This window comes from Saccoglossus kowalevskii, chromosome 4, assembly GCF_978046115.1.
Source record: "Saccoglossus kowalevskii chromosome 4, keSacKowa6.1, whole genome shotgun sequence".
NCBI lineage: Eukaryota > Metazoa > Hemichordata > Enteropneusta > Harrimaniidae > Saccoglossus > Saccoglossus kowalevskii.
The window spans coordinates 1,213,828-1,227,890 of record NC_140644.1 but is presented as its reverse complement, the minus strand read 5'-3'; the positions used below and the strand labels follow the sequence as shown (position 1 = coordinate 1,227,890).

Below are 14,063 nucleotides of genomic sequence, written 5' to 3'. Positions count from 1 at the left end.
CACAAAAATAATCACCATTTGGCCACTTTGAAAAGGGTCGTCAAACCAATATATCCGTATATCTACGACATGATGTATAATGAATATTAAAAATTTGAGCATAATCAGTCAAAACAAGTCAGACATATGGGTCTGAAAACCCATTCATTAAAACAAAATGGCCGCCAGACAGCCATTTTGAATCTGATCTGAAAAATAAAATGACGTGCATCAGGAACCCGTGATGTCTAATGTATTTACCAAGTTTGAACAAAATCCATCTATAAATGCCAGAAATGCTTGATATCTGATGATTTTTAGCACAAAAATGACCACCATTCGGCCATTTTGAATAGGATCGTCAAACCAATATATCTGTCTATGACATGATGTATAATGAATATTTAAAATTTGAACATAATCAGTCAAAACAAGTCAGAGATACGAGTCAAGAACCCTATTCATTAAAACAAAATGGCCGCCAGTCAGCCATTTTGAATCTTATCTGAAAATCAAAATTATTTGCATGAAGGTCCCATAATGACTAATGTATATATTAAGTATGAACAAAATCCATCTGTAAACGACAAATACTTGATTTTTATGATTTTTTAGCACAAAAATGGCTGCTAATCGGCCATCTTGAATCAGATCGTAAAACAAAATGTGCATCAAGGTCCTATAATGTCCAACGTATATAAAAGGTTTGAACAAAATTTATCTGTAAACAGCCGAAAAATGCTTGATTTTGATGATTATTAGCACATAAATCAGATCGTGAAACAAATTGACGTGCATATGCATAATATTATGTATGATGTATGTGTGAAGTTTGATTGTGATTGGTCCAGGCATTTCTAAGATACAGGTCCGCATGTACATACGCATGGACACACGGAGGTCAAAAACATAAGTCCCCGTTTTCGTTGCGTCCGATATCAATAACAAAAAAATTTATCATTCTGTAAAAAGTTATATCATTCTGCATTTGTTCAAACATTCAAATTTCCCTTTATATAAAATAACTGCATCACCAACATTCCTGATTATTGACATCACACTTGAATGCTTTCATTTGGTCACATTTGACACAGAAGCATTATAGAATGTGATGAAAATAGAATCCTGTCATTTCCACTGCCACTGCATATTACAAAATGTTGTTTTTTACTTTGTCATTTTTATCTCTCTAACAAAGACATGTGAAGACAATTTGCTCTTAGCAATAGCACTAACCTGATTGATGGTCCTTTCCATCTGTATTATACCCAGTGATGGCAATGTGTTCTTCAGGAAATCTACAATGCTTTCAAAGCTACTACACTGTAGTATGAGTTCAGAATGACTACCAAGAATTATCAGAGATACTTTAATGACAACATCCATGCCTTGTAAAAACAACAGATCTAAAAAACACAATATATATCATATGATTTGTTGTGTACGGTACTCGTCTGACTTAGTGCCCATGCTTGACTAAGCGCCCAACCCCAACTTTTGGGACATTTCTACTTCTGGGGTCACATTGGGATTATCACCCATTCAAATTTGACTATCTATTTATAAAAGCTGGTATTTGGATTTTAATGTTGTTTGACTTTTCTTAACAAATTACAATGTGAATATCGACTGCCGTGAATTTAGCGTGAACAGGTTAATGATCTACCACCATTGATAACTCACTTCTGCATTGTGTTAAAAGATAATGATAAAGATTTTGACTATTACAAACCCTGATATATCAAAAATTCTGATGGCATGTATTAATATGCTTATTTTTTGTTTCTTGATTGTAAAATAATTGTATAATTTTTTTGAGGGGGTGTTTGACCTAAGACATTAGATGTCTAATCTAATGTCTTCGGCTTGACTAAGTGCCCACCCTCATAAAAAACATGATTTTTGGAGCCGAGTACAGTATATATTCTGTACATACAGATCTATGGTAGCCATAGAAACCACATTATCGGGTGTTACACACAGATAATTCAATTTTTTGCTGTAATGTAACAAATAAACTGAGTATTCTATTTGTTGGAGATAATTAGAATTGTTCATACTTGTAGCAAACTACTAATCAATCAAATAAACCTGTGTATAGTGACTACCCAAGGCTGTCTTTATATGGAAGTTGTTTACATGCAAGCATCTTTGCCCTTTATACACAGGTTAATTTAAGCAATTTACATTGGATAGGTGGCTTTACACATATCACTTCACATGTAGATTGCTTTGGAACTGTCTCAGGAGGGGGGGGGGGGGTCAATATGGGCAGGTGGACTATATAAATGTGGTCACTATGGACAGGTGGTCTTTATGTAAAGATGGTCAATATGGGCAAGTGGTCTTTATATAAAGGTTAATTGTCACTATGGGCAGAAGGTCTTTATATAAAGGTTGTCACTATGGGTAGATGGTCTTTATATAAAGGTTGTCGCTATAAGCAGGTAGTCTTTATATAAAGGTTGTCAACCTTTGGGCAGGTGGACTTTATGTAAAGGTGGTCACTATGGGCAGAAGGTCTTTATATATAGGTTGTCACTATGGGTAGGTGGTCTTTATATAAAGGTTAATTGTCACTATGGGCAGAAGGTCTTTATATATAGGTTGTCACTATGGGTATGTGGTCTTTATATAAAGGTTGTCACTATAAGCAGGTGGTCTTTATATAAAGGTTGTCAACCTATGGGCAGGTGGATTTTATGTAAAGGTGGTCACTATGGGCAGGTGGTCTTTATGTAAAGGTTAATTGTCACTATGCGCAGAAGGTCTTTATATAACGGTTGTCACTATGGGTAGGTGGTCTTTATATAAGGGAACAGTAGGAAATCAAACTCGCGGTTTACCGCGGTCATTACCGCGGTGGTGGTGGTGCTCGCCGGTCGACCGCATTTTATGCAAATTTATGCATAGAGTCCATAACCCGGGTTTACCGCGGTCGTGTGCGGTAGGCTCGCATGGCAATTTACACCCTATTGTTAAGACTATGAATGGACACAATAGACTGGGAAACTAAAGGTTACTTGCCGCCAAGTTCCAATAATAAAAATCGAGTGGTACCAGAAGATTGGAAAAATAGTCTCTATTAGTTCGCAGAAGAACACTATTTTATTTTCATGAGTCTTGGTATAACATCGCAAAGCAACCCAGAATAATGTAGACCCCACATAATGTAAAATAATATCACATTATTTTGAATTTACATTGTTACGTTTGAGTTTATTTTTATGTATTTATTATTTGTGTAATTTGTAGTTGGGGTTTTATTGAAACGTCATATTGTCCTCGGTCGTTTTATGTTGTGTTCTTTTGTCAATTTATCCCTATTTTGCATATTTATTTGTACTGAGTTAGGGAGTCTGCTTTGGCTATAAAAGCCTTTTGTTTTACGTTGACGACGAGAGACGGCAATTAGACGGTAAACTGATAGCAAGAAGACTCTTTTTGCCGTTTTTAAACGGAAGTCTATATTGGATGTATGTTACTGCTAGCATTTTTGTTTGAGGTGTGGTGTAGCACACAAAGTTATGTGACATTTCAATAGGCCATTGAAAATATACTACCGTACTATCTTGCACACTGCTTGCGATCGGGCGTTTTATTTGTTATACGAGTCGAGTACCAGCATCTGAACGTAACAACATCATGTATAGTCTCAGGATTTATTTTAAAAGATTAATGTTTCGCGTATACCAAGATAATCGGGCGAAGTATAAATTCCAAGTGTAAAACACTCGATGAGAGGCCACAGTTTACGTTACCTCGAGACCATGCACTAAGTAGGAAAAGCAAGCCGAAGTCGAAGAGGGAGTGCCACACACTTGGTGCTACAATATGGTGACCATTCGTGCTCCGCGCGTTGACCTTTTTATTATACACATCCCATTACGCAAATTTTTACTGGCTCTGCATTGCCTACGTAAAAATTGTTACCGTTCTGGTTGTGAATATTTCATCATTGCCGACGTGATAATGCGTTGCCTTCGTAATAATTACGCAAACTTATTTTTTATACCCCTGTCGACACCTCGAGTCAGGCTGCTATCACCCTTTCTATTTCAGTAATTGACGGTCTGTAGGTGTTAAGTTGTCATCTCCAACTGATTGAGCGGGCAATTAAATACGCGATAATACCAGACTTAGTTTTTCTACTTTAAAACTGACGGCAAAACACAATACAATCGTCCGGAGCCATCAAACTACGCGACTTAGTCGAAACCGCGACTTACTGCCTCAGAGACAGGGCCATTGAATAACTGTTGTTGATAATGATATTGTAAACAAACACGCACACACAAAACATTAAAGCCAGAAAAGTCAAGTCAAGAAACAACATTTCAAATAATAATAATTATGGTTTGACATCTATATCATTTTGAAATAAACTAAATTTCATGTAAATAAAATCCATGCGTTACAATTTACTGTAATTTCAAACTCGGGGCAGCGTACTTTGAATGCAGAGTATTCGATCGCTTACATTGCGAGTGAAAAAAATATACAAAACAACGTCAGGCGCTTTTGAACTACGTGCATTTGGCACAGTAACGGGCAATGACCTCAGCGGTTCACACGCAATGAAATTCTAATCGAGCCAGCTAGCGTTATCGTACGGTATCATAAACTCAATAATTATTCATTCAAAATGCCTTTTACATTCATGAGTACCATGGAACACAAACATGTAACAGAAAAATAACGTCTTTTGTTTAAAAAAGATTCTGTCAACCAAGAATACATGCGCAAGGCAAGATTTTTATATGAAACGAAACAGAAAATAATTATGTCATTGTCAGTGTTTTGATTAGTTCGCCCGTTTCTCGTTTGCTGGCCATTTTTTCTGGAGTGTGACACAAATGGTGAACATGATACTGCCAAATCAATCAAGAACCAGGATACGGCTTGGATACGCTGAAGCTTTGTAAATCGTCCTCTTTTCAATTGTAAACTTTATTCCAGTGTAATAAAGGTATACCTACATGTACCATGAAAAATTGTATCGCATCACTTTGGAAATTTACGCTAAATACATGTACTAAATACTAAACAAGCGCACATATTGTATTCATTTACAGCATCGGATTTTAAAACAATGACTCGTGGAATCACAAAGAAACTGTTAAGTACGTATTTCACACATTACCGAGGACCGCGGTAGAGACCGATACAGCGGTAGAGACCCCTAATTATAAGCAGTCCACGGCTCTCCCCGGCGTTCTGCGGTACACCGCGATAATGACTGCGATGCACCGCCCGTTTGATTTCCTACTCTTCCCTAAAGATTAATTGTCACTATGGGCAGAAGGTCTTTCTATATAGGTTGTCACTATGGGTAGGTGGTCTTTATATAAAGGTTGTCACTATAAGCAGGTGGTCTTTATATAAAGGTTGTCAACCTTTGGGCAGGTGGATTTTATGTAAAGGTGGTCACTATGGGCAGGTGGTCTTTATGTAAAGGTTAATTGTCACTATGGGTAGGTGGTCTTTATATAAAGGTTGTCACTATGGGTAGGTGGTCTTTATATAAAGGTTGTCAACCTATGGGCAGGTGGTATTTATGTAAAGGTGGTCAATATGGGCAGGGAGTCTTTATATAAAGGTAGTCACTATAGGCAGGGAGTCTTTATATAAAGGTAGTCACTATAGGCAGGGAGTCTATATATAAAGGTAGTCACTATAGGCAGGGAGTCTTTATATAAAGGTAGTTACTATAGGCAGGGAGTCTTTATATAAAGGTAGTCACTGTAGGCAGGGAGTCTTTATATAAAGGTAGTAACTATAGGCAGGTTGTCTTTATATAAAGGTAGTTACTATAGGCAGGGAGTCTTTATATAAAGGTAGTCACTATAGGCAGGGAGTCTTTTTATAAAGGTAGTCACTATAGGCAGGTTGTCTTTATATAAAGGTAGTTACTATAGGCAGGAAGTCTTTTTATAAAGGTACAAATGTAGTAACTATAGGCAGGGAGTCTTTATATAAAGGTAGTGATCACTATAGGCAGGGAGTCTTTTTATAAAGGTAGTAACTATAGGCAGGTTGTCTTTATATAAAGGTAGTTACTATAGGCAGGGAGTCTTTATATAAAGGTAGTTACTATAGGCAGGGAGTCTTTATATAAAGGTAGTTATTATAGGTTGGGAGTCTTTATATAAAGGTAGTTACTATAGGCAGGGAATCTTTTTATAAAGGTAGTAACTATAGGCAGGTTGTCTTTATATAAAGGTAGTTACTATAGGCAGGGAGTCTTTATATAAAGGTAGTCACTATAGGCAGGGAGTCTTTATATAAAGGTAGTTACTATTGGCAGGAAGTCTTTATATAAAGGTAGTTACTATAGGCAGGGAGTCTTTATATAAAGGTAGTTACTATAGGCAGGGAGTCTTTATATAAAGGTAGTTACTATAGGCAGGAAGTCTTTATATAAAGGTAGTTACTATAGGCAAGGAGTCTTTATATAAAGGTAGTTACTATAGGCAGGAAGTCTTTATATAAAGGTAGTAACTATAGGCAGGGAGTCTTTATATAAAGGTAGTTATTATAGGCTGGGAGTCTTTATATAAAGGTAGTCACTATAGGCAGGGAGTCTTTTTATAAAGGTAGTAACTATAGGCAGGTTCTCTTTATATAAAGGTAGTTACTATAGGCAGGGAGTCTTTTTATAAAGGTAGTAACTATAGGCAGGTTGTTTTTATATAAAGGTAGTCACTATAGGCAGGGAGTCTTTTTATAAAGATAGTAACTATAGGCAGGGAGTCTTTATATAATGGTAGTTACTATAGGCAGGGAGTCTTTATATAAAGGTAGTTACTATAGGCAGGAAGTCTTTATATAAAGGTAGTTACTATAGGCAGGGAGTCTTTATATAAAGGTAGTTACTATAGGCAGGGAGTCTTTATATAAAGGTAGTTACTATAGGCAGGGAGTCTTTATATAAAGGTAGTTACTATTGGCAGGAAGTCTTTATATAAAGGTAGTTACTATAGGCAGGGAGTCTTTATATAAAGGTAGTTACTATAGGCAGGGAGTCTTGATATAAAGGTAGTTACTATAGGCAGGGAGTCTTTATATAAAGGTAGTTATTATAAGCAGGAAGTCTTTATATAAAGGTAGTTACTATAGGCAGGAAGTCTTTATATAAAGGTAGTTACTATAGGCAGGGAGTCTTTATATAAAGGTAGTCACTATAGGCAGGGAGTCTTTATATAAAGGTAGTAACTATAGGCAGGTTGTCTTTATATAAAGGTAGTTACTATAGGCAGGGAGTCTTTATATAAAGATAGTTACTATTGGCAGGAAGTCTTTATATAAAGGTAGTAACTATAGGCAGGTTCTCTTTATATAAAGGTAGTAACTATAGGCAGGTTGTTTTTATATAAAGGTAGTCACTATAGGCAGGGAGTCTTTTTATAAAGGTAGTAACTATAGGCAGGGAGTCTATATAATGGTAGTTACTATAGGCAGGGAGTCTTTATATAAAGGTAGTTACTATAGGCAGGAAGTCTTTATATAAAGGTAGTTACTATAGGCAGGGAGTCTTTATATAAAGGTAGTTACTATAGGCAGGGAGTCTTTATATAAAGGTAGTTACTATTGGCAGGAAGTCTTTATATAAAGGTAGTTACTATAGGCAGGGAGTCTTTATATAAAGGTAGTTACTATAGGCAGGGAGTCTTTATATAAAGGTAGTTACTATAGGCAGGAAGTCTTTATATAAAGGTAGTTACTATAGGCAGGGAGTCTTTATATAAAGGTAGTTACTATAGGCAGGGAGTCTTTATATAAAGGTAGTTACTATTGGCAGGAAGTCTTTATATAAAGGTAGTTACTATAGGCAGGGAGTCTTTATATAAAGGTAGTTACTATAGGCAGGGAGTCTTTATATAAAGGTAGTTACTATAGGCAGGAAGTCTTTATATAAAGGTAGTCACTATAGGCAGGGAGTCTTTTTATAAAGGTAGTAACTATAGGCAGGTTCTCTTTATATAAAGGTAGTTACTATAGGCAGGGAGTCTTTTTATAAAGGTAGTAACTATAGGCAGGTTGTTTTTATATAAAGGTAGTCACTATAGGCAGGGAGTCTTTTTATAAAGATAGTAACTATAGGCAGGGAGTCTTTATATAATGGTAGTTACTATAGGCAGGGAGTCTTTATATAAAGGTAGTTACTATAGGCAGGAAGTCTTTATATAAAGATAGTTACTATAGGCAGGGAGTCTTTATATAAAGGTAGTTACTATAGGCAGGGAGTCTTGATATAAAGGTAGTTACTATAGGCAGGGAGTCTTTATATAAAGGTAGTTATTATAAGCAGGAAGTCTTTATATAAAGGTAGTTACTATAGGCAGGAAGTCTTTATATAAAGGTAGTTACTATAGGCAGGGAGTCTTTATATAAAGGTAGTCACTATAGGCAGGGAGTCTTTATATAAAGGTAGTAACTATAGGCAGGTTGTCTTTATATAAAGGTAGTTACTATAGGCAGGGAGTCTTTATATAAAGATAGTTACTATTGGCAGGAAGTCTTTATATAAAGGTAGTAACTATAGGCAGGTTCTCTTTATATAAAGGTAGTTACTATAGGCAGGGAGTCTTTTTATAAAGGTAGTAACTATAGGCAGGTTGTTTTTATATAAAGGTAGTCACTATAGGCAGGGAGTCTTTTTATAAAGGTAGTAACTATAGGCAGGGAGTCTATATAATGGTAGTTACTATAGGCAGGGAGTCTTTATATAAAGGTAGTTACTATAGGCAGGAAGTCTTTATATAAAGGTAGTTACTATAGGCAGGGAGTCTTTATATAAAGGTAGTTACTATAGGCAGGGAGTCTTTATATAAAGGTAGTTACTATTGGCAGGAAGTCTTTATATAAAGGTAGTTACTATAGGCAGGGAGTCTTTATATAAAGGTAGTTACTATAGGCAGGGAGTCTTTATATAAAGGTAGTTACTATAGGCAGGAAGTCTTTATATAAAGGTAGTTACTATAGGCAGGGAGTCTTTATATAAAGGTAGTTACTATAGGCAGGGAGTCTTTATATAAAGGTAGTTACTATTGGCAGGAAGTCTTTATATAAAGGTAGTTACTATAGGCAGGGAGTCTTTATATAAAGGTAGTTACTATAGGCAGGGAGTCTTTATATAAAGGTAGTTACTATAGGCAGGAAGTCTTTATATAAAGGTAGTTACTATAGGCAGGGAGTCTTTATATAAAGGTAGTTACTATTGGCAGGAAGTCTTTATATGAAGGTAGTAACTATAGGCAGGGAGTCTTTATATAAAGGTAGTCACTATAGGCAGGGAGTCTTTATATAAAGGTAGTTATTATAGGCTGGGAGTCTTTATATAAAGGTAGTCACTATAGGCAGGGAGTTTTTATATAAAGGTAGTCACTATAGGCAGGGAATCTTTATATAAAGGTGGTCACTATAGGCAGGGAGTCTTTATATAAAGGTAGTAACTATAGGCAGGTTGTCTTTATATAAAGGTAGTCACTATAGGCAGGGAGTCTTTATATAAAGGTAGTAACTATAGGCAGGTTGTCTTTATATAAAGGTAGTTACTATAGGCAGGGAGTCTTTTTATAAAGGTAGTAACTATAGGCAGGTTGTCTTTATATAAAGGTAGTTACTATAGGCAGGGAGTCTTTATATAAAGGTAGTCACTATAGGCAAGGAGTCTTTATATAAAGGTAGTCTCTATAGGCAAGGAGTCTTTATATAAAGGTAGTCTCTATAGGCAGGGAGAGTAGAGAATGGACTTACCAAAGACTCTGGCTACGAATCCTAATGGGAACTGTGATGCAAATAAAGTGAGAAACCATGGCGCTGCATAAAGTGATGGTGCTATGTCGTGCATTTCTAAATGGTCATGTAACGGACGATAGTAATCGTGAAGTAGACGTGATAACTGGTACATTTGTAGCTACAAAACAAACAAAAAAACAATTATATCACAACAAAACAAAAATGTATGTGTGCAAACGAAATGCTAGATATATTATTACTTTCCAAGTACTGACAACTGAGTCTGTATTTCTGTAACCTTTTTACCTTTCACATTTAAGCATTATTGCACAGGGGTGAAATATATTCAACTTGATAATACTCAGATGAGTATGATTTTTATGTAGTACTGCACCATAGGGCCCTCTAAGCCAATATGACATGTCAATGATGTACAAAGACTTGCAACTAGACGGGCTATTTAACTGACGTGTCTTTGACACAACAGAAAATAGTACACTGATATAGTGATCTTTAAAGAACATCTTATTGTAATTTGGTGAAATGAAATTCCCATTTTATAAACAAAACAAGTCATTGAAAATGACACAGTCCCCGTTAAGTTCTCTTTGTGCTCGTCATATTAAAGCGGAGGGGTTGTCGCGAGCGTGTCCTTGAAACTTGAGTTCCAAGTGGCGTATACAACAGATTGTTTATTTACATCAAAACACGTGTTTCGTGTCATAGTAATATGGCCAAAATAAAAACAGCCATTATTCAGCCATCTTTGATCTGATTATGAAACACACTGATATGTATGATGTATGTGCCAAATACGAATGAAAATGGTACATAAATTGTGGAAATATAGTAGGCCAAAAAGTCAGATGGCTGTCAATCAACCATCCTTGACCAGATTTTGAAACAAATTGTCATGGACATGCATCCTAACATGTATGTGCCAAATTTGAATGAAAACTGACAGAGCACGTCCAAGATACCGCATAAAAAAACAAAAACAAGATGCCTGCCAGTCGACCATCTTTGATCCAATTGCAAAATAAATCGTCATGGACATGTATCCTAACATGTATAATCTATGTACCAAGTTTGAATGACAACTGACAAAGCATGTCCAAAATACAACATTTTCAAAAAACAAGATGGCTGCCAGTCGGCCATTTTGAATCGAATCGCTAAACCACTGCATGTGCATATGTCCCACATAAGGTACTAGGCACATGCAAAGAATGAACAGAATCGGTCCACAGGATTCTGAAATATGACGTTGGATAGACTGACGCACGGACAGACTGACACACGGACGGTCGGACGGACAGACTCAGGAACTCACGGACGGTTGGGGACATGTATCCTAACATGTATGATCTATGTACTAAATTTGAATGAAAACTGACAAAGCATGTCCAAAATACGACATTTTCAAAAAACAAGATGGCTGCCAGTCGGCCATCTTTGATCCAATTGTGAAATAAATCATCATGGACATGTATCCTAACATGTATAATCTATGTACCAAGTTTGAATGAAAACTGACAAAGCATGTCCAAAATACATTTTCAAAAAACAAGATGGCTGCAAGTCGGCCATTTTGAATCGAATTGCTAAACCACTGCATGTGCCTATGTCCCACATAAAGTACTAGGCACATGCAAAGAATGAACGGAATCGGTCCAAGGGATTCTTAGATATGACTCCGGACGGACGCACGGACGGACACACGGACGCACGCACGGAGACCGAATTATAAGTCCCCGTTTTCGGACTTCGTCCGAACGGGGACTAATAAGTGTAAAAACGAAGAAAATCAGGAGCCACAACATTTTTGTTAGTGCCTCACGTCACCTATGTAGTTACATAAAATTTTATTTGTTTTCTTGAAGACATATCTTTCCAGCAGTCATCAAGATTGACGTTGACTTTGATCCTTTCTGTTAGAGGGCAAATTGTAACGAACAAACAACGTGAAATTAATTTACCTGTAATGCTACCATGTCAGGTTTATACTGACGTCTTATTCCGAGTTGGAACATCATATATTTCAACATCTCAAAAGCTTCTTCCTCTTTCATCTAGTGAAAACAAAAAATGTAATTATGTTGTACAGTAACAATGCAAATAAGCAGGCTGCTGGCTCATCATGTTCATTTCTATAACTTTTTTCTGTTTTTATCCATGAAACCCATTATAAGCAGTCTATGAAATTATAGTAATAATAAAAACTACCTCTACTGGTAGTGAATGTACTTGCGTAAATGAGGCAAGTCTAAGGTCAAAATAGCTTAATACGATAAGTCTTACTTTATAGATCCAGCATTTAATAAATGATTTTTGTTTTTGTTTTTATTAGACAATTGGAGACTAGCTTCTAATAGAGTGATACTCTCGTAACACATAAGTTGATATTAAAGAAAGATATCATGACGTTTATCAGTTTTGTGTAACAATGTGAAGTGAAAACATATACTCACATGCATCAGAAGTATTCCTGCTACAAAACTCAACCCCTGACAATAACCTACTTCACTGTCTAGCAACGAATAGGCTTTCAGTAAATTAAATAATGACAGCTGTCCAGGACCCAGCTGGGTTGCAAAATATGGATGGGTTGGAAATGTACGTCCTGTAAATCAATAATTAATTTCATCAGCATACAAGATTGTATTTGGTGCAAATACTTGATTTTCTAATCACGGGTCAGATCAGATCAGGTCATAACTATAGCTACAGCAATTCATGAAGAAGTTAACAATTTGTTTTATATTATGTGTGCTCACCTAAATCTATAAGTATTGCATGCTGGTGAGATGTAAGTTGTTTTAATAAGTCATCATATCTGTTCACAGGTGGGTTGAACACTGCACTGTTACTTGCTGCATGTTGTTGTATAAGAAACACCCATATCTCACCACGCTTAATTCTTGGCACACCTAAAACAAATAATTAAAGTAAATTCGATTGTAAGTTTATGTTACCAAACACAATTTGGTACGCAATAAAAACTGAACTCTTTTCACTACAATTTTGAAAGACTGACTGATCAACGATAAGTGTCCAAGATAAATACAGACCAGATTGGTTGTTGTTATGTGTTTAATACACTAATTAATTAATATTAATACTTGTATCACCGGTACATGTATAACATTTTGAACCATTAATAATATACAGACCCGCCAGAAATTATTGACGCACCACACTGCACGCAGTTATTACCTACAATATCATTCAATAAAATAAACTCAACAAGTACTTGTCTATATTGAGAGATATTGCTCTGGAACAGCATTAAAAATCAGCCATTTTGAATACATGTATATATATATATAACATGATGTATAACGAATATATAAAATTTGAATATAATCAGTCAAAGCATTTAAGAGATATGGCTCTAGAACCCCAATCATTAAAGCGAAATGGCCGTCAGTCAGCCATTTTGAATCCAATCTGAAAAATAAAATGACGTGCATCAGGAACCCGCAATGTCTAATGTAATGTACCAAGTTTGAACAAAATCCATCCATAAATGCCAAAGATGCTTGATATATGATGAATTTTTAGCACAAAAATGACCACCATTCGGCTATTTTGAATAGGATCTTCAAACCAATATATCTGTTCATCTATAACATGATGTATAATGAATATTAAAAATTTGAATATAATCAGTCAAAACAAGTCAGAGATATGGGTCTAGAAGCCCATTCATTAAAACAAAATGGCCGCCAGACAGCCATTTGAATCCGATCTGAAAAATAAATGATGTGCATCAGGAACCTGTTTGAACAAAATCCATCTGTAAACAGCCGAGAAATGCTTGATTTTGATGATTTTTAGCACAAAAATGGCCGCCATTCGGCCATCTTGAATCAGATCGTGAAACAAATTGACGTGCATATGCATAATATCATGTATGATGTATGTGTGAAGTTTGATTGTGATTGGTCGAGGCATTTCTAAGATACAGGTCCGGACGCACGCACAGACGCACGCACGCACGCACACACACACGGACACACAGAGGTCAAAACATAAGTCCCTGTTTTCGGACTGCGTCCGAACGGGGACTAATAACGATTTGAATAAATATATTTAAATATCTAATAAAATAGGCGTTTTTACACACAATAAAAACAACAAAATTGTCATTGTCATGCAAGATTCAATAAAAACCGGCAGTCTAAACGAAACAGTGAAAAAACGTTCGAATTCTCTACGGAGAATACCGTTTAAATGCAAGCTCATGAATATTCATGAGAGATAGAACGTGGCGATTGTCAATAATGCGTGTCTCCACCTCTTCGCTGAATGACTTCTCTGAGCCGTTTTGGCATGGTATC

At 36.0% G+C, this 14,063-nt stretch overlaps 1 protein-coding gene across 4 annotated transcripts in view; it reads right to left on the bottom strand.

The window, feature by feature from the left end:
• Positions 1-14,063, bottom strand: part of LOC102800976 (TBC1 domain family member 1-like) — an 80,273-nt gene that overhangs the window by 5,414 nt on the left and 60,796 nt on the right. For all 4 annotated transcript variants that reach the window (XM_085497617.1, XM_085497618.1, XM_085497619.1 and 1 more), the window contains 5 exons: positions 12,498-12,650; positions 12,192-12,343; positions 11,700-11,792; positions 9,739-9,898; positions 1,216-1,385 (listed from right to left, as the gene is read on the bottom strand). In XM_085497617.1, coding sequence (XP_085353743.1) covers positions 1,216-1,385; positions 9,739-9,898; positions 11,700-11,792; positions 12,192-12,343; positions 12,498-12,650 — 728 coding nt within the window. The remainder of the gene's footprint in view (positions 1-1,215; positions 1,386-9,738; positions 9,899-11,699; positions 11,793-12,191; positions 12,344-12,497; positions 12,651-14,063) is intronic.